General features: G+C 30.2%; 1 protein-coding gene across 1 annotated transcript; it reads right to left on the minus strand.

Annotated features, from left to right (window-relative positions):
* Window positions 1–791: 791 nt before the first annotated feature.
* On the minus strand, window positions 792–17,322 carry LOC147816078 (uncharacterized). The gene is made up of 4 exons (XM_087156229.1): window positions 17,246–17,322; window positions 7,606–7,822; window positions 5,330–5,475; window positions 792–2,561 (listed from the first exon to the last, which is right to left on the minus strand). Exons 2-4 carry the CDS (start codon window positions 7,801–7,803, stop codon window positions 2,474–2,476), a joined length of 432 nt encoding a protein of 143 aa, XP_087012355.1. The 5' UTR covers window positions 7,804–7,822; window positions 17,246–17,322; the 3' UTR covers window positions 792–2,473.
* Window positions 17,323–20,286: the final 2,964 nt, after the last annotated feature.

Genomic DNA, 20,286 nt, shown 5'->3' on the forward strand with positions numbered 1-20,286 from the left:
TAAACAGTGCGCATGCGTTGCTATGGCGACAGCTGCTGTTTGTCTTTTTATTTTCACTAGCAGGCATTCTTAATGTATTAACATAATAATAATTTAAATTATTTTTATTTCCGTTTTGTTATTAAGGTATAATGACTGGCTTGACGGTGATTTCAATATAAATAGAAATGCTGAAGAAGGAAAAGTATTTTGTGACGTCTTGAACCACCTACATAGACAGGATTTGAAAACCAATCCGACGACAAACTTCAATTGGGACAGTTTTTGCGACCCATTATTTGAAATGTTGTGGAAAAAGCATTTGAGAAAAAGGCAGAAAGAAAAATCATTTGACATATGGGTAACCAATGATCTAATAAGGCGATCATAACTTTTTTGTTGATTTTTTAAAAAAATGTTTAATAGTATGTTACGATATTTATAAATTTTATTTATTTTTATTGCGAAAAAGCTTCGAAGAACACGCTTTAAGCAAATTCTTTAGTAGTAAAAAATCCCCCAGCGGTTTCAATATTCCTAAGATAACTAAGCAGTTGTAATGCACGGATAAAAACGAAAGTACATATTCGTATGAAGAACTCACAACGGAAACCATTAGCAAAGTTTTTAACTTTGAATTATTTTAATAAAAAAAGTCGGTGGGACATTGATTGATTGCCATATCATCAGGATCCATCTTACATGCCTCTATTCTTTCAACATTAACGTTTTCTATTACTTCTTTTGTATCCACTATAGATACAGCTCGAATAATTGCTTGTGTATATTAATTGAAAATGAGTAAAAATTACTTCGCGCAATGAGTTTTAATTTGAATTTTAGTTATCTTTTAACCAATGGTACAGACATAGAAAAATAAAAACAAATTTCTCAATGATTTAATGTTAATAGTTTATACAATCAAACCTCGCTATAGTGAACCTTTAAAGGACCGAAATTTCGGTTCACTATAACCGGGGAGTTATATCCATACCGCAAACAATTTTAACTAATCGTTCTGAACACATTATTTAAATAAATGATCCATTAAATGAAGCACAAAAATGACTAAAAAACCATAACAGAAAATGTGTTAAATTTAATGACTCTTCGTCTTGGGTATAAAAAATTTAGGAATGGGAAAATGAGATAAAAGAAGCAAACACATTCCACTAAATAGATGGTTTTAAAAATAGGTAAATATGTAGAAATTTCAAGAATAAAAATCAGTCGAAGACAGAAAACTCTCTTTTTTTGGTTCACTCTATTCACAAAAAATAACATTCCATGTGTACGTTTTGTTCACTATATCTGGGAGTTCACTATAGCGGGGTTGGACTGTATTAATGTAATAGGAGAAAGTTTCCAGTAATGCTGGATTATATGTAATGTCGCTATGTATTGTCTGCAAATGTTGACAGTTCACGATTAACGTTATATTTTCTAATTTAATTAACTTATTTTTACACAAATCAATATTTCTGTTAGAAATGAAATATATCAACATAATAGATAATTGCAATTATCTGTGTAGTATTCACGATATTCTACTTGATACTTATAGAGGCCGATAATGTTCACGCTGGTATCGTATTTGAAAATTATTAATACTTATAACACCTACGATATTATCGAATACTATAAGATAGTGAGCATTATTAGTATAGATAACGATTTGGCAATTATTATTAACTCGCGATATTATCCCACTCGATAATGATCGCGATAATAATGCATTTGATAATGATCGGAACGTTATATTCGATAATACTTGTGATATAGCAATCGAAAATTATCTTGATGTCGTTGTTTATAAATTTCCTATTTGCGATATCTTAAGAGAATACTCTTTAAAATAGTGTTATAGCGATGTCTAAAAATCGACATTTCACAGTACATTGATATACCCCCATCTCTACCAAAAGTAATTAGTCATGAAATTTCGAGGAATTGAAAGATCCCAGGCTTTATCGGCCTGTGTGGGCCCTGAATAATATCACAGTGTAAGTGTTGCCAACAAGAGCGGGCACTAAAATGTATAAATTTATTTTGTCATAAGTACATTGAAAAATCCGGCTCTTTGAAAATATCCTTAGCATTTTGCAATCAGACAGGCTAATTGGAAACGTCCTCATTATTTTCTAATCTGTTGTACATTTTTTTAATGTCTATTTAAATTCATCAATTATGCTTTCAGATAAGATAGGAAATGAGTAAATAATTAATCTGACTCGCTTATCGCAATCCATAAATCTATAACAATACTATTTACAAGAAGTCCTCTCTGATCTTGGAGTATTGCCAAATTACATAAAAATAAATCAGACTGATTGCAGTGTATATTTTTCAAAGAGCCGGAATTGTTGAATTATTCAACGACGCAATATATATTCCAATGATTACTGAAGATAAAAGTCTTGATTGTCGTAACAGCAGCACTCACACTCCTTAACAAACATATAACTCTAATAGAAAATTCATAAAAAGGATATTTTCACACAACACTGTCTATGCTATACGTTGAAGAAGCAAGAGAAGGCGTTAATGTTTCGACACTGGCCAGGGGTGGTTCATTTTTAGCTCTGCAAAAATAATTAACAATGGATTAGACAAAACGAACTCATGAAATGCTTTAGCAAATCTGCTATATACAGTGCCGAGTCAAATTATTTACGCACTATGATCTTTATTTTCAGGTGATACACTATACAGCTGTGTGCACGATTCCATCTGCCGGCACAGCCTGGTCGGTAGGGTTCTCGGCCCATGTCCGAGATTTCATGGCTTCGAACCCCGCCGGCCGAAGACTCCCCGCGTAGTAAAGTGACTGATGCACGTTAAATCTGTCGAGTCGCAAAAGTTCTCCCTGTTCCCATAACAAATCAAAACCTCTGGGGGTACTGAATTGGAGATCGATCGTTCAGGTATTCAGATCAAAATTACGATCTGTGGATGAATGAATGTATGTATGAATGGGTCCGCCTTATAAACGGGTGTGACGTATGGTGTGGCAGAAGTCGAATTCTTGGCCATAGATGGCTCCACTGGAAAATATGAACAATGGTACCCACTCTGCCTAAACTCTGCGTCAACAACAACACTATACAGCTGTATTATTTTTATGTAACTGAAACCGGTTTGCCAAATAGGATGTATATAAGAATCTCCTGAATAAGAACCCAGGACATGTATGTTTAAATATAAAAGTATCGCATATAAACGAGCACAAAGCACGTAATTATTAAAACACTACAGTGCGTCTAATAATTTGGTCCAATTATTGCAATATACTAATATAATACCAGATATAATAAATATTTTATATAATATATCGTTTAATTTATCTAATCGCCGAATTTATATTATATATCGTCTAATTTAAACAATTGATACTCGAACGTAAATAAGTGCAAACCACGTAAAAGCAATAAAGCTGTAGAGTATCACCTGGTATTTAAGATTTTACATAGAATCTTACAGTTCGTCTAATAATTCTGTATTCTTGATGATTAATATGATGTTAAATTGAACCATATCATTCTATTCTTTAAACTTGGTTTCACGATATTATGATCAACTGATATATAGTTCAATTTAACTCCTGACTAAGGTTGAAGTGAATTTGCACTAAATTAGGCTTCCAATATTATAATTACGAAGTTGTATCTGGTTTTTCTGTGTAGTGGAAAACCGCTCATTAACCGTAGAATTATTTCGAATTTTTTTAAAATTCATTTGGATAGTTTGATTTAAAAAAATATGCTGTTTCCCTAATTATGCTATTTATTAAATGCAATTAAGATAATAAAATTATTCTACTTCTACTGGAACACTAATTATTGAAGGTTTCAACGTGCAGACGTGTTTCTGAAGTGACAATTTATTCATGTACAGCGCATAAAATTAGAGATGGAACACCTAAATAACTTTTGATACAATGATTGGGATTACGCGTTCTAACCTCAGAAATAAAATTGCACTGCATATTTTAACATTTTACATAAATTTCTTTTGAAGAAAAATTAGAATAGAATCATTTTTATAAATAATAAGTTATGATTAAAATTTATAATAGATTTTATATAATATAATACAAGTTAGTAAAAACTACATGTTTGAATTCATTATTTTAAAGAAAGAAAATTGCAAAAAATGTTTTTTCAGGAAAATAATCCAAAAGTAGATTTTTCAATCTTCCTTCTAAGTAGACTTTCGTTATAATAATCCCATTCTTCTGAAATGGTGATCAATCAAGCTCTCCAAATCGTCTTATAAATAATAAGTAAACGTTGAAAGATTTCTAAAAAGATTTCAAATTTAAAACATCATTTTAATCTTAACAATTTTGAAAAACAGATTTTAAAATTTTATAACTGGTGTTACATGTTTTTTTTCCGGGTGTATTGTGCAACTATTAATGTACTTGCTGATTAATGATATCAGTTTGTTTAAATATTCTAAGATATATTCATACCGTACTAAGAGATCACTAATGGCGACTTCTGGAACTATCTCATGATGATGTATGGGAGATTTCTACAATTTTGATCAGAAAATTTTGCATGAGTTGGATGCTTAAATGTTGGGTGATATAGGTTAAAAGAAAAACTGAATTTGTTGATGTTATGAAAATTATTTAGAAAAATTGGTATGTGAACAAAATATTATTCAAAGAAAAGATTGATGATATACAAAATTCCATCTCTTAAGTTATCTGTTTAACAACCAATTCATTTTTATTGGCAACCAAAACGGGTTTGCGCAGAGCAGAACTCTCTTCCTATGGACAATACCATTAGCTTGTGGATGATCGTAGAAGGAAGTTTCTGTCATGATTTTTAGATAGATTAAAATTTTTCAAGCTAGGATGCTAAATCAAAAACTGCATTAAACATAGTTCTTAAAGAAAGCAAATTTGAAATTTAAGAAAATATTTTTGGTAATTAAATGCAAAAAATATTACACAAGGGGAAATTTTTGTAATACATTCCCATACAACTGCGCAGAGGGGGCGAAGATCAAGACATGGAGCCGGTCTTTTGCCCAGATGGCGCATTTGAGAGTTGCGGTCATAAATAGGTCTGGCATTGGAAATGTGAGCTCCAAATGGCAAAAAGGTGCTTATAAGAAAGGTAATTTCATTCTTTATTTTATATTTGCTACAATTTTTTTTAAATCTGTCATTCTTATAATTGTTTAAATTAAAACGTCTTAACTTTTTCCTGTTTCCCAAATGATCCACTTTTATTGAACATTTGAACTGTATCTTGAGTAGAGTACTGCAATGAGTATTGCAATGAGTACTGCAATGAGTACCAAGTATAAAATTAAAATAAATGAAAGAGCTTACTTCCTTTTGAAGTGATGTTTGGGTGTGTCCGGTGTGGGTAGTGTCATGATGAGATATGGGCCCATTGGATAGTCTGATTTTCGACCAGAAGGCACTTGAGAAAAATAATCAAGGCCGTTCAAAGTGAACACTTCAATTTTCTTCGCCTGGAAAAAAAAATGCATCTATTATAAAGTTTATTAAAACAATGTTTTTTTTTGTTGTTACTAGTAGTTCTAAATTGTGCAATATTTTTAAAATTGCGCAGAACACATTTTAAAAAAATCGTGTTCTATCAGCATCGAATACTTTAATTTCAAAGATAATATTCCATATAGTTAAAGTACTGTCTAAAGTTTGATTTAGAAAAAAAAATGAGATGGAAAAGAACGTTTTGCTACATTCTGCGTTTAAAACCAGAAAAATTGCCTCGCTAGATTTCAAGTTTTACATTTGTAACGTAGTAACAAAGTTCATACCCAACTAAGAGAAAGTGTAAAACAATGTTTTGCATGTTCAGATGCTAATATTTCAATCAAAATGGTCTGCCATGTTGCAAAAAAACATTAAATAGCTCTTATAGACTGAAGTGCCCTCCATAAGTTACGTTACAAATCTGAAAAGCAATGTAAAAAATTTTTTCTTGTTTCCTTAGCAGAACACAGCACAACCGCACATTTTATTGTTCCCTTTGTTTCTTTTTTCCCCAGTAGAACACCGAAGTCAAGCATCATCGGCTGTGGTCAGTGGTGACCACTTTGTTCAACCTGCGTAGGGACCGAGAGTGCGTGGTATCGGCCCTCGTTAAACTGTTAGACCGTAAAGTACTCGACTTCGCGTACAGCTCGTTGGGTTACCGAAGCGAGAGTGCCATCACCTCTGTCGAGGATAAAAATTATGATGGCATGTCTTCGGCTCAATCTCAGAGATGTTTCAAGGACCGTCGCCAATAGCCCATTGTGCAGCTCTAGTGTGACGTAAATGAACTACTAGCATGAACTACTGCTACTACTAATGAGTCTAGCACTTTACGGTAGAACAGTTTAACGAGGACCTATACCGCACCCCCTCGGTCCCTAAGCAGACTGATCCAAGTGGTTACCCACCCGTACACTGACAGCAGCCAGTCATGCTTGACTTTGGTGATCTGCTGGGAACCGTGTCTTAACGATCAGTCCACTGCGGGACATATACTGCATGCATAATATTAAAATAGGAAAACAACTGAACTATACAGTTGCGTATTAACTCCTTAAAACAACTCAATAATTTAAGAGACACAGGGTGATTCGACATATCAGTCTCTGGAGAACATACCCTTTGAATGAGCGGTTTGTATGCAGTATGCACTCAAGAATGATGTTAAAAGCTATTGCGCAGCTCTCAGGGTAAAATTTCGAAAATTCCAAATAGCAGCACCCACTTTTTTATTACCAAAAACGTAATTTTTACAGAGGAAAACCTTGAATGGAATTGGAACGATACTTTTAGCAAACGAAATGGCTACGTTAGACTTTTGCCAAGCGTCACCAATTTTCGTGATCACCAATGGAAAGAAATTTTACTTTATTTTATAACCGTCGTTGAGCAGCCGATCCAATTTTATGGGTTTACAACCACTCATGTTCCACTCCGTAGTCTTGTCATTTTGAACCCATCCAGAAGACAAGGGAACTCCTGGATCAGTACCCCCAGAGGTATGATTTGCTATGGGAACATGGAGGACTTTTGTGACTCGATAAATTTAACGTGCATCTGTCACCATTTACTACTTCGACAGGCAGGGATCGAACCCACGACCTCCTGAACATGGGCCCAGTGCCCTACCCACCAGGCTATCCCGGCCGATGGAAAGAGATTGTGATGCTGTTGTTGCCGCAGGCCATTAAAGCACTGGAAGTGCGATTTTTCTTTTTTCCAGTGGCGCCATCTATGGCCAAGAGTTCGACTTCTGCCACACCTATTCGTTGCACCCGTTTATAGGGTGAACACATACATTCATTCGTCCCCAGACCGTCATTTTGGCCCGAGCCTCAGAACGATCCATCTCCAATCGAGTACCCCGAGAGGTATTATTTGTTACTGGAACATGGAAGACTTAGTGCTCCGACAGCTTTAACGTGCACCCGTCACCATGGATAGTCTTCGGCCATCTGGATTCGAACTTCTGTTCTCACAAACGTGTGTCCAGCGCCCTACCGATCAGGAGAATGTGTTAAAGACTTTGAGGCAGAAAAGGCAGTGAAAGAATGACAAAGAAAGCAGTTAAGAAGAAAAAAAATCTTGTTTGAACTTACTTTAACTTTCTTCCAGACTGTCTTATGGAGGCAGATGTAGAAGAGAAGTAAAGCGAAAAGGACGGCTGCCCCTGCATAGAATGCTTTGTTGATAACCACTCCACATATAAGAAGTGAAGAAGCCAACAATGTTATGGCTGCCACCACAGATCTTCGAAAGAATGTTTGATGGCCGCAAAGAAAGAGCCGCTTTGCCATCTCTCATCTTCCCAAAAAACTAAAAAAAGTCAAAAAATATCATTCACAAACTGAAAAGTTATTCTATTCCCGTTATACAGTAAAACCCCGATAGAGTGAAACTTCAAGGGACCGAAATTTCGGTTCACTATAACCGGAAGTTCACTATATTCGTACTGCAAACAATTTTAACTCATTTTTTCGAAGTGTTTCCTTTTGTTATACATTATTTAAATAAATGACCCATAAAAAGTAATATAAAAATGACCAGAAAACTATATGTAATAACAAAAAATGTGTCAACTTTTATTTTTTGTCACTCTTCGTCTTGCGGCCAAACAATTTAGGGATGCCCTTTATTTAGGGATAGAAGAAGCAAACAAGAAAAAAATGCTTATGGCTACATTCAACTCAATAGATGGTTTTAAAAATCAGTATATGTATGTTATGCGCAAATTACTAAAAAATAAGGAAAAAAAATCAGTCAAAAACGTTAATCAGAAGAATCAGTCATAATACCATAAATCATAGTCATAATAAACCCCTGCTATACAAGTTCATAATATACAATTTCCTCTCCACAAAAAATAATATTATATGTGCATAGCAAGGCCGGGGTCGAACATTTCGTTCACTAAATCCGGTTGTTCACTATCAACCATGTTCACTATAGCGGGGTTTGACTGTATCTTCAAAATTTCAGGTACTTATTTATTTTTTGGGGGTGAGGGGTGCATAAAAAATGCATTACCAATGTACAAACATTAGATACTTATTACATTAGGCACGTATTACCATTGTAACAGTTTACCACTATTCATTCAGCATCATTGGCTTTCGTCCATCTGTCACGGCCGCTTTATTAAATACCAAAGTATCCAGTGCACAGTTTCTTAATATACTAAATACCCGAGTACTAAGTAATAAATATCAATTTCCTTATTTATAAAATACTACCAACGAAATTAGTATTAAGTACCGAAATTCTTTATTTGCAAAATACCTAAGTATTTTATGAGTAAAGAAATTACAAAAGTTTGGTATAATGCGTTTACTATCAAGTACCATTTTTTTTAAGTACTAAATTTTGAGTATCAAGCACCAAATTTCCTTAATTATGAAGCAATTCAATAATCTTTTGGAATCAATTGCAGCGTTGTACCTTTGCACCCAGTCACCAAATTTTCCAGTTTTTAAGTAGTTTTAAAACTTTTTTAAAGCTACTTTTCTAAAGCCTTTATGTGTCATTCGATTACTTATGCATTTACTAAGTGTGTGTTCTACCAAATAGTTGCGGTAAGTTTAAATAAAATAATGAAATAAAATAATAAAATAAAGTAATGAAATAAAATAATAAAATAAAGTAATGAAATAAAATAATAAAATAAAATAATGAAATAAAATGAAAAAATAAAATTTATAAAAATTAGAAATAAAATTTTTCTCTATCGAACCTCAGTAACATAAACACGAAATTATGTATGGTTGTGGCATTCTTGCAAGTAATTTCGACTATTTATTACGAGTAAAAAGAGTTTGGGTGTGTCCAGAATCGTTTGTGACCTGAGACGGTAGGTGCAAGGGGGGAGGGGAGATTTTACTTAGCTCGGGGACACTTTTGACGAATGATTTTTTTCTCTTTGGTTTAGCATTAGCCATACTTTAATTTAGCTGTAAACGATCATGCTTTTTTGAAGAATTAAAAGATATATTTGCAAGTCAGCAACTCTATTTAATTAAAAAAAAAAAATTTTTTTTCACTCTCTTTAACGTTTAATTAGCCGCAATCAGGAAAATAGGATCTAAATAGTTGAATTAGGAGAGCATTAGAAAGTTTGGTAGTATGAATAAAAAGTAAAAAGGTAATTTTAACTTTAAATGATATTGAAAACTTTAATTTTGCATGTCAAAATACAAAAATCTAAATGAAATCGGTTGAATAATTTCTAAGAAATCGAATTTTAAAAAAAGTCGAATATTTAAAATTTGATTTATCGGGAAACTGTTCGACAGATTTCATTCAAACTATGTATTTTACTAGGTAAAATTAAATTTTTTCGAAATGATGTGTAAACATTACATACCTTACAATTAAATATTTTTAGACTATTATTAAATTAAATTATATAAATATTTACTATAAGTTATTTTTTCCATGGAATTATCTTCGCATAAACGAATTTTATAATTAAATGCACAAATTTCACGATTCGCTTAAAAAGTTCTGTGGCAAAATGCGTAAAAAGTAAAATTAAGATTAAGAGGTCCAAACTTTGGAACGCACTCTTGGCTATACTATTCGGATCATATTTCCGAAGGGGTAAAAAATCTGAATCCTTCAACAACAAGAAAACATATGCTTTTAAAGTACGTTTTTGTGTCTGCTCTCTTAACTTTCATCCTTTCGAACCACTAAAATTGAGTCCTAAAACGCGAAGAACCGATCATTAGATCAAAAGTCATACAGGATGGACCGTTTTTATTTTCTAGAGCACAGTACATGCTATAAGTAGTATGTTTTCTATGGACACTCATACCGGAGAAAATTGCATAATTCTGGTTAATTTTCTCGATCGTGGTGAGTTTTATATTTTATATCCGTCATTGAACAGCGGACCCAATTTTTGGATTTACGGCTATCAATGTTCAACTCCGTAACCTTGTCATTTTGAACCCAATCCAGAAGACAAGGGAATTCCTGGATCAAGTATTGGGTGGAATGTGCCTTCGTGGAGGACTTTCTGATGGAACTAAACAACATTTGAGTCACAGGGAGAGGAAAACCACCCATGGTTATTCCGACGACAAGGGGACTCTAGCCCATGATCCGTCTACCACTGAGTATATTTTACGTCAGCACTGTGTTCAGTGCAAGCCGGATGCGGAATTCGTATCGACCAGTCATAGCTGGGATTCGAACCCGGTTCACCTCATTCAAAGGTGAACGCTCTATCCCCTGAGCCATCACTGTTCTCTAACATGAGTGGGTCGGTCTGCCAAATGACACTGAATGCAGTTAATTTTTATTTAATGGGATAAGTTACTAAAAACCTACTTCGCTTAATGTCATAACATAAAGTCACCGGAAAGGGCAACAAGTAATAACAAGTAAAAAAAAAATTATAATCGCTCTATCAATTTTGTGTGTATAGATCTTTCATTATTTGTTAATTGTTTCGTAACGTTAACAATGCCAATTTGGAGATCGTTTTTTCACTCTATACGAAGAACTGGCATTCAGCGATTGTTTATTACGATATGTACTTATGTGCCCAAATACTGGAATTTATTCTGTAATAAATACATTCGCAACAGTAAAAGAAATTGAATTCTTAAAACATGCGAGACTACAAATATTCTGAATTCTGTAATGAATTCTTGCATTGTATTCTATTGATGAAATATGAAAATGGTTAAATGGAAAGTTACTTCGAAATGTTTTCCCTTACAAAGTGTATCGATCACTCGTTAAGGATTTTTGCCTTACCACGCCCAACTACACATTATATCATAAATAATTTTAAGAATAAATTATCGTTTCTTGGAAAAGGTTCCGTTCTTTTCTATTCGATGGGAGCAAATGATCCCTAAAGACGACAAATCATTTCAATTATTCATTATCAATTAATTTAATAAATAATTTCCATTCATATTTTTAAATAAAGTTTGTTTTTCTTGTTGAAAATCAGCGAATTTTCATGTCGAAATCATACATAAAATTTTTCAATTTTTCCTTCTACTAGTTGCCTGTCATTCATCATTGTTTTATACCTTAAAAGTTGTTAAAAAATTATTTTATTTATAAAATATATAATTATCATAATTTCATGTAATCACATTTCCCTAAATGTTAGTAGTAACGAAATGAAAAGATACTCGGATTTGAAAAATAAATTTACTTATAAAAATAAATAGTATTGTATACTTGGAAAAAAAATTTTTATAATGATCTAAATATTATCCAGCAACATAATATTTTTCTCGCTAAGCTTTTAATTCAAAGTGGACCTATTAGGACATCAAATTTCAATTCTGTAGTTGCATTTCAGCGGGCAGTAGATCAACTAAATATGGATTTATTTTACTATAAGTTTAACATTTCATAATTTTCGAGCTGAATATTGAATTGTAATTTATTTATTATTTCATCGAACTCTTTGTACAATTTTCTTCACACCTTAAGCCTTATATTGTGGCATGGCAAAAAAAATTTAACTTAAAAAAAAGAAGAAAACAATCGCAAAAAAAGCACAGAAAAATTTAATAACTTGCGAATAAATTAGAATTTCTGAAAAAGCTGGTGTTAAGTTCACATATAAAAATGGTTCTTTCAGCATATCAATTGTAGTAGCTTTCCTACTGCTTGTAAAACGGCCGCGTGGTTTGTTACTCAATAAGTTTAATGGTTAATAATTCTTGAACTAACTATCGAATACTATTATTTTTTATTCTATCGTATTCCCTGTACATTCATCTATACACCATAGTAATTTCAAGTTTATTAGTTTCACAGTTTTAGCGCAGCAAAATAAAATGTCACGTTAGTCGTACACTCAAAACAGCGGCGTCGGAGGCCCTTGAGACTTTTTAACAACGAACTTTTACAAAATCGTAATGAGCTTAATCGTAATAGATCATCGATGAGTTTTTTTATTCTAAACATAGCTCGAAATGCATGTTTGAGAAAATGGGCACAACTCGAGATGCATGTTTAATAAAATGGACATGGCTCGAAATGCGCGTTTAAGAAAATTGACACAGCTCAAAAAGGGTGTTTAGAAAAATGGGCTTAGGAAAAAGAAATGTTCGATGTTTCAATGTTCCATCTAAATTTAGCAACTTAACGAAGAATTTCGTATTTACTTTTTTAAAATGCTAATCATAATTCAGCAAAAGTCAAGTTGTGGAAGAAATGCCTGAAAAGTAACATCAAGTTACAGGCATCTGTTATATGATGTTACTTTTCAGACTTCTGCGTCTATTCAAAACACTAAACAAAAGAAGTGCACTATGTTGTAATATCTTTCGAAATTTAATGTCGAACAACCCTAAAAATTGTGTGAAAGAACACTTTTTTCAAGTTAACACCCAATTGAATTTACATATACAGTTTATGAAAGCTATAAACATCAAAAATGTATATATTTTACACCAAGATCTCTCGCCTCTACACCATACGTTAAGTATTTTCTCTTCCAAAAACTCCAATGCGTTTTGATTCTGTCTGTAATTGTTAACAATCCATAATGAGTTGGCGACTGTCATCCATGTTGCTTTTTATTTGCAGAAGTTCGTTGTTGAAAAATAAAGATATATATAGTTCTGCATTTTCTTAAGTATGCATTTTGACTTGTCTTCACTTTCTCAAACTCGCATTTCGAGCTGTGTCCAGTTTCACAAGCTCACCGACGATATATTAACAATAATAGAATAACAATATTTGAAGTGCATTTTTTCATAATTTTTAGGAAATTGTGATATCGGTAAAAAAAAAAAAATATTTAAATGCATATGAGTCTTCCCATCTACCTTATGACTATGAAACATAAGTAATAAAATAAAATAGTGTTTAAAAACTAAGCGTAGTTTTTGATTATTTTCTTTTGTCTTATTATTTTTTTTCCATTTTAGTTTTGTTTAACGCGAAAAGAGGATTTCTAGAAACGATTATTCTAAAGTATTCTCAGGGAGAAGTCAAGCCATTATTTTTCCTGCAATCAAAATGTTTCAAGAAAGGTTATTTAGTATACTTACTTTTAAATCTATTGGAGAAAAAAAAATTATTTTCTTTTGCACGAGTTATATTAAAAGATTGTTTCAGAGTGATCAGGTGTTTGCTAAGAACAAACACAATCTACATAATAAATCCAAAATAGTGGGTGTATCTCTGAAGACACTTATATAAAATTTCACTCTCAAATTTCAAATTCTAGCCTCCCCCTTTTGTTTTATTTCTATTTTTTAATAAATATGCAGAAACATCCCATTTAATAATGTTAAAAATAATTGAATTAGATGGAATAACTTTTAATAATAATGAAATATGGGACGTCAAAAACAGTGCGTTTTTAGGGATCGCTTTTTAATAACTTAGCTAAAATTTAATTGAACCGTTGTTGAGATCGGGAAGAGCAAATGAGGGATTAAAATCATCAAAATTCGGTTTATTTAGCTGGAATACATTCGCCTTTCGCTAAGAGCTGCCTTTTAGCTACATTCTCAGATCTTGCCAATTTAATTGATCGTAACAGTGATTGGTCATAGTTAGGGAAATTTTAATCTGAGACTTCTAATGTGCATTTTGATTCTTTTTTCCTTTAAATCAACTTTTATAAGGATTCTATAAGTATTTAGAGGGGTAGTTATTAAACACACTTACTTGTATTATGTAAGACCGAAACGAAATTAAATTTTTTTCCCTAATGCCGAAAAAAATGCGCCACAACATGTAAAATACATTGCATTAATAACATAACTCTGATTGGTATTTTAAACAAGCTTTGAAAATTACATGGTTTTCTAGATCGTGAAAATTCTTTATTCATTCGTTCTACCTCGAAATATTGCTGTATCATGTGGAAAACGTACTATAATCATAAAAGCGGTAAAGGTCAAAATAAGTTTATATTATGAAATAACTTCATGGTGTTTCTGTTTTTACATTGCAAAATATTTTTGAAATTTTATATTTTGAATGTATTTTGAATATTTTGATGTTCCATAAAAATTTGTCTCACTTATTATTTTTCTATAAAATTCTAACGATTGATTGCTCCAACATTTTAAGTATGAATCAATTTGCAGTAAAAAGCCATATTATACGAAATAAAAAACTATTTATAAGATTATTTTGTAAATATAATTATGCAAAAAAAGGTTTCTTTGTGCAGATTTTACAATTTAAAGGATCTGTTAAAGATCTTTATATTTATTAAAGATCTAAGATTAGGGATTATTATCTACTGTTGCAATGATTTTCATTTTTTTCCCACTATACACCACTGCAATGATTTTTTATTTGCAGTGTGTATTTCATCATTAAAATAAATTAAATTTAAAAAAATGTATGACTAATTTATATATATATATATATATATATATATATATATATATATATATATATATATATATATATATATATATATATATATATATATATATATATATATATATATATATATATATATATATATATATATATATATATATATATATATATAATTTTTGATACTTATCCGTTTCGGGGTAATACCACAGTATTAAAACCTATTACCCACTACCTTTACCGATTTTAGTTTTAAGTCGTTAATTGAAATAATCAAAATAAGAAACGTAATAGCAGAAAATAATAAGAACGGACGATTAATGAAAATATTATAGGTTTAAACCTTTAAATTATGAATAAAAATGTATTTTACAGGTAAATAATGTCTTTATAAACTTTATTAATTTTATGCTGATCACAACCAAAGTAACTTGTATGTTCATCTGAGAAAACTAGATCATATCATGTGATTAATTTATTCGATAAGAATGCATAAATTGACATTTTTTGTGTAATTGATATCATAATTTTGTTATTAATAATGCTTAAACTTATAATCTAGAATCAAAATATTTTCGAGTATTACTTAAATAGGTTTGTCTTTTGACTCATTGAAAACTGACTTTGAATATTCGCAGTTATTGTCTTCTTTGATGCATTTCCACTTTCCTCTTAATTAAAAAAAAATGTTTTGCTTATTGTTTTTTTGTTGTTGCTGTATTTGATATTATTTCTTTATCATTAATTTTACCATAATTTTTAGTAGTTAATTATATTTGCTACGAATACTTTATTATTCTACTGATTTCGGTATTCATTTCTCTGCACAAACCAAAATGTTCTTATCTTTAAAGGATTTAGCATACTCGAATAACTGATATTCACTCTTAAAATGTAATTTATTTATTTTTTTGCATAAAATGTCGCAAGTAGGGAGAAGATATGTAGGGTCTGTACACTAGCTGAAGTAAACATAAAAGTAATAGAATCAAGTTAAAATATTTTTTCAAGTTTAAACAGTTTAATTTAAGTAATTTCTAATGCTCTCTGAATCCTGCGTGAAATATAGCGGCGTCAATTATGGAAATAAAAATACCTTTTCTTAACATTACAAATATTAAAAAATAATTTTACTTTTTTATAAAATTGCTTCACAATTTTTTATTGTAATGTGGAAGTGGATTATGATTGGAACAAAGAAAATAACAAAAAAAGGAACTATTTTGTCCTGTATGGACACGTTTATTCCTTATTTTTAGTCTTGTTTGAAGCATTAATATATCCGAAAGAAGGAAAAAACTTTTCTTCACAGTAAGTTTAAATAATTGTAAAAACAGATTCTATGCTTGCAAGCTGAATTATTGGAAAAATTGATAAGTAAAATACTTGAATATGGCCTGTATATGAACTGGAACTATTTATGTAATACAGTGTTAGTTTTCCCGTATCATGATTAGGCAAAGATTTCATTTTCCATATTATGTTCATACATTGTTTTTATCTTGTATGATGTTTCTGTTTTTCAAATTCTGTTCATAGAGCGTTTTTATTTTCCATATTATGTTCAAACAGGTGAAAGAATTCAGGAAATTTTTTTTCCATATAAGCTAAATATGAATAATTTCAAAATTAAATACAATTAACAAAAAATAGACTTAAATGTTTCTTTTAAACCTCAAGAAGTACATGACCCTAGGGATATTATTAATAAAATGACTATGACTATTCTAAATAATATCGTGGCTTAATTTGTAGCATAAAATATGAAGAATGAAATTTAATCAGTTTAAAACTTCATGATGAACATTTGCCTTTTCCCATATTATGTTCATGCAAAGATTTTATTTTCCATATTATGTCCGTGCATCGTTTTTATTTTGTACGATTGTTTCTGTTTTTCAAATTCTGTTCATAGAACCATTTTATTTTCCATATTATGTTCAAACAGGTGAAAATATTCAGGAAAAAACATCTTTTCCATCTAAGCTAAATATGAATAATTTCTTGCCAAGATTAAAAATGCCTAGATTATATACAATTAACAAAGGATAGATTTAAATGTTTCTTTTAAACCTCAAGAAGTACATGACTCTAAGGATATTATTAATAGAATGACTATGACTATTCTAAATAATAATTGTGACTTAGTTTGTGGTATAAAATATGAATAATGAATTTTAACCAATTTTAAACTTTATAATGCTTCACTTTTTTCATGACCAAAAAATTGTAGAAATAAAATCCTGGCTACGCGACTGAAAGCGCTTTCAACGTTTTTATTTATTTACTTATTTTTAATGAGAAATTTTAAAAAGTTGCTCTTAAGTACAAACTGTGATCACAAGAGCCATTTCAGAGTGTCCAATCGATGAAATAAATATGAATAATAAAATAAAAAAGAGAAAAATATACACTTACAGTTCTTTGCCCTCCATTCGTACCTGCCGTCTCCAACTAACTGAAACACACCTGGAGTATGGGCTTCTCCTTCGATCAGCGCCATCTCTTTCACTCAATCTTTTTAATAAGACATCAATAACACAGGCAGTGTCTTCAAATATTGCATTAAGACTGACGTCATCGTATTCATATTTTCTGGGTGGTTTCTCCGAGTCTTCAAAAATTGTATGAATATTTCTAAAAAAAAATTCGATGTTCATATTTTTTAAAAACTAAATTATTTGAATGTTGAATAATATTTATCGGATATTATAAAAGGGAGAAGTTTTTCGAATCTTCTAAAGGTGAATTTCTTATTCATATTTTTTTTATTCAATATTAAAACGCTAAAAATACATTACAGGGGAAAGACATGCATGATAAAAATACAGTCTAACATTAAATTCTGCATTTATATTTCTTAAAAACTAAATTATTTGAATATAGAATATTGAATAATATTTGAATATTATTAAAAAAGGGAAGTTTTTTGAATTCCTTATTCATATTTTTTTATTCAAAATTAAAATGCTAAAAATACATTAAAAGGAAAATACATTATTGCGTGATAAAAATACATTCCAAAATTAAATTCTGTATTCATATTCTTTAAAAACTAAATAATTTGAATATAGAATATTGAATAATATATGAATATTATAAAAAAAGGGGAAGTTTTTCGAATCTTCTAAAAGTGAATTCCTTATTCAGATTTTTTATTCGAAATTAAAATGATAAATATATAATAAAAGACAACGTTTTTTTTTTTTTTTTCGTCTTCAAAAATTATAATATATAAATAATGCTGTTGTCTTCTAAAATTTAATTCTATATTCGCATTTTTTAAAGACTAAAATACTAACATACATTAAAATTTACTCGTTTTCAAAAAGTTGACGTTTTCTACCCTTGAATTTTGTATTCATGTTTTTTAAAACTTAAAAAACATTAAAAGCGAACGATTTTTCCGAGTCTTCCGAAATTGTATTAAAGCTGTTGTCTTCTGGCATTAAATTTTATATTCAAGTTTGTTAAAAGAAAAATACTAAAATACATTAAAAGGGCGATTTTTTTTCGTCTCTTTTAACATTGAATTTCGAATTTATGTTCTTAAAAAGCTAAAATACATTTAAAAGGGACGGTTTTTTTCCGATACTGCAAAAATTGTATTAAGGCTTTTGACTTCTAACATCGAATTTTGTATTCATATTTTTTGGAAACTTAAAATATTAGAAATACACTAAAAGTGGCGGGTGTCTTCAAAAATTGTATTAAAACCCTTGCCTTCTCACATTCATATTTTGTATTCATATTCTTAAGAACTAAAATAAACTGAAGTGGATGGTTTTTTCATGTTTGCCAAAAATTGCATCAAAAATAATGTCCTCCTTCATTGGACTATGTATTCATATTTTTTTAAAAAAAAATGAAATATAATACTGAGCAACAGATACATGTTCTAGATATCCCAAGAAAAAGCAGCTGGAAAAAAAAATTGGGAAAAAAGAAAGAAAAAACCACTTTCGCAATTACGTGATATCAATAACTTATTCGATTTGGCCGGTTGATCTCGAATTTCATGTAATTAAATATTCATTCAAATGTAATCCGATAGTTTATTTAAAAATGAATTAAGACACAAACATTAGCGTGAAGTTTACGAAAAGGAATTTTTAATATTTTATTAATATTGTTTATATACATATATTTTTTAATATTTTTAATTTTATATTTTTATAACGCTAAAATTATTATGCCCAATTAATGAACTGATAAATTATGTGATTTGATGGAAATATTAACCCGCAGAAGACTACGCAAAAATCACTTAGATATGTCGAGTGAGAATAGCTATTAATATTGGTCTGGCAGGTCAAGTGGGCCTGCAGGCTAAGTGGGGTAGAATAGAGGAGCGACAAGGACAACTGCCATATATTTATAATATACATATTTGCTGTGTACATATTCATAATAATAAATTATTTAAACAAGAATGATATAATTTTGAAACAAATTTAATAATGCAGTGTCCGTTCATTAAAATTTAAAAAAATTTTCAGTTAAAATTCTAGGTATTTTGCTGGAATTCGCAATTTTTTTAAAATTTTTTTCTTGGGCATTTAAATAAGATAGAATTTTAAAAGAGTGATAAAGCTTTTCTAAACATAGACTTAGTTTCAGTCCCCGGCAAGATTTAAATATGTGCTTTCTATCTTAGACTTAGTTTCAGTCCCCGGCAAGATTTAAATATGTGCTTTCTATCTTAGACTTAATACAATTTCCTAAAAATTATAATATGAAACAAAGACATAGTGAGGAGACATTCTGGAATTTATAATCATTCATTTTATTTCAACTTATATTAATTTATTAATTGCAATTTAAATTATTTTAATTCTAATTAATTGGGAATTAACAATTACGACGGAAAGGTGCAATTTAGAAAAAGTATTAAACTGGAACATTGTATACATTTACCAACTTACATCAAAATTAAATTAATCTTAAAAATATGAAAAAATGACTCACTTTCTTGCAATAATTATATTCAAAGTAAAGTTAAGAGCTAATTTTATCTAAGAGAATTAAAAAAATATTTTATAAAAAAATATTTTTATTATTTATGTAGGGGTGCACACCCTTTTTCAATGAAGGGCGGCGTGTCCAAGTATTTAGATGTGTTGACAACAATTAGAATAATTTTTATATAAACATCAATGTTTCAAACACAGTTCTTTTTATTAGTCAAAAGACTAAGTTTCAAACACAGTCTTTCTTTAATATTTTGATCTCTAAATGTTTCCGTTCAATTACATTTTAGGAAAAAATATCAAACATCATCAATTGCAATGATTACTCATTTCTTTAAAATTCCATCTTTTTTTGTGATAGCATGTTGCTTAGTCTTACTTTACATTCTTTTGTAACTTAAGCGCACTTCTTCGATTCGATTTTTCGAACCTATTCGATCACTATTCGAAAGCGATTCAGTTTCCTAATACAACAACTGTAACATTAGG

Source organism: Parasteatoda tepidariorum, chromosome 2 (assembly GCF_982258835.1).
Source record: "Parasteatoda tepidariorum strain Cologne lab strain chromosome 2, Ptep-v5.0, whole genome shotgun sequence".
NCBI classification, from domain to species: domain Eukaryota; kingdom Metazoa; phylum Arthropoda; class Arachnida; order Araneae; family Theridiidae; genus Parasteatoda; species Parasteatoda tepidariorum.

Coding starts and splice junctions, on each gene's coding strand:
- LOC147816078 (XM_087156229.1), bottom strand. CDS start 7,803: ATGGCAAAGCGGCTCTTTCTTTGCGGCCATCAAACATTCTTTCGAAGA. Junction 5,476..7,605: donor CAGTCTGGAAGAAAGTTAAA/GTAAGTTCAAAC, acceptor TTTTTTTTCCAG/GCGAAGAAAATTGAAGTGTT. Junction 2,562..5,329: donor AAACATCACTTCAAAAGGAA/GTAAGCTCTTTC, acceptor TTATTTTTGCAG/AGCTAAAAATGAACCACCCC.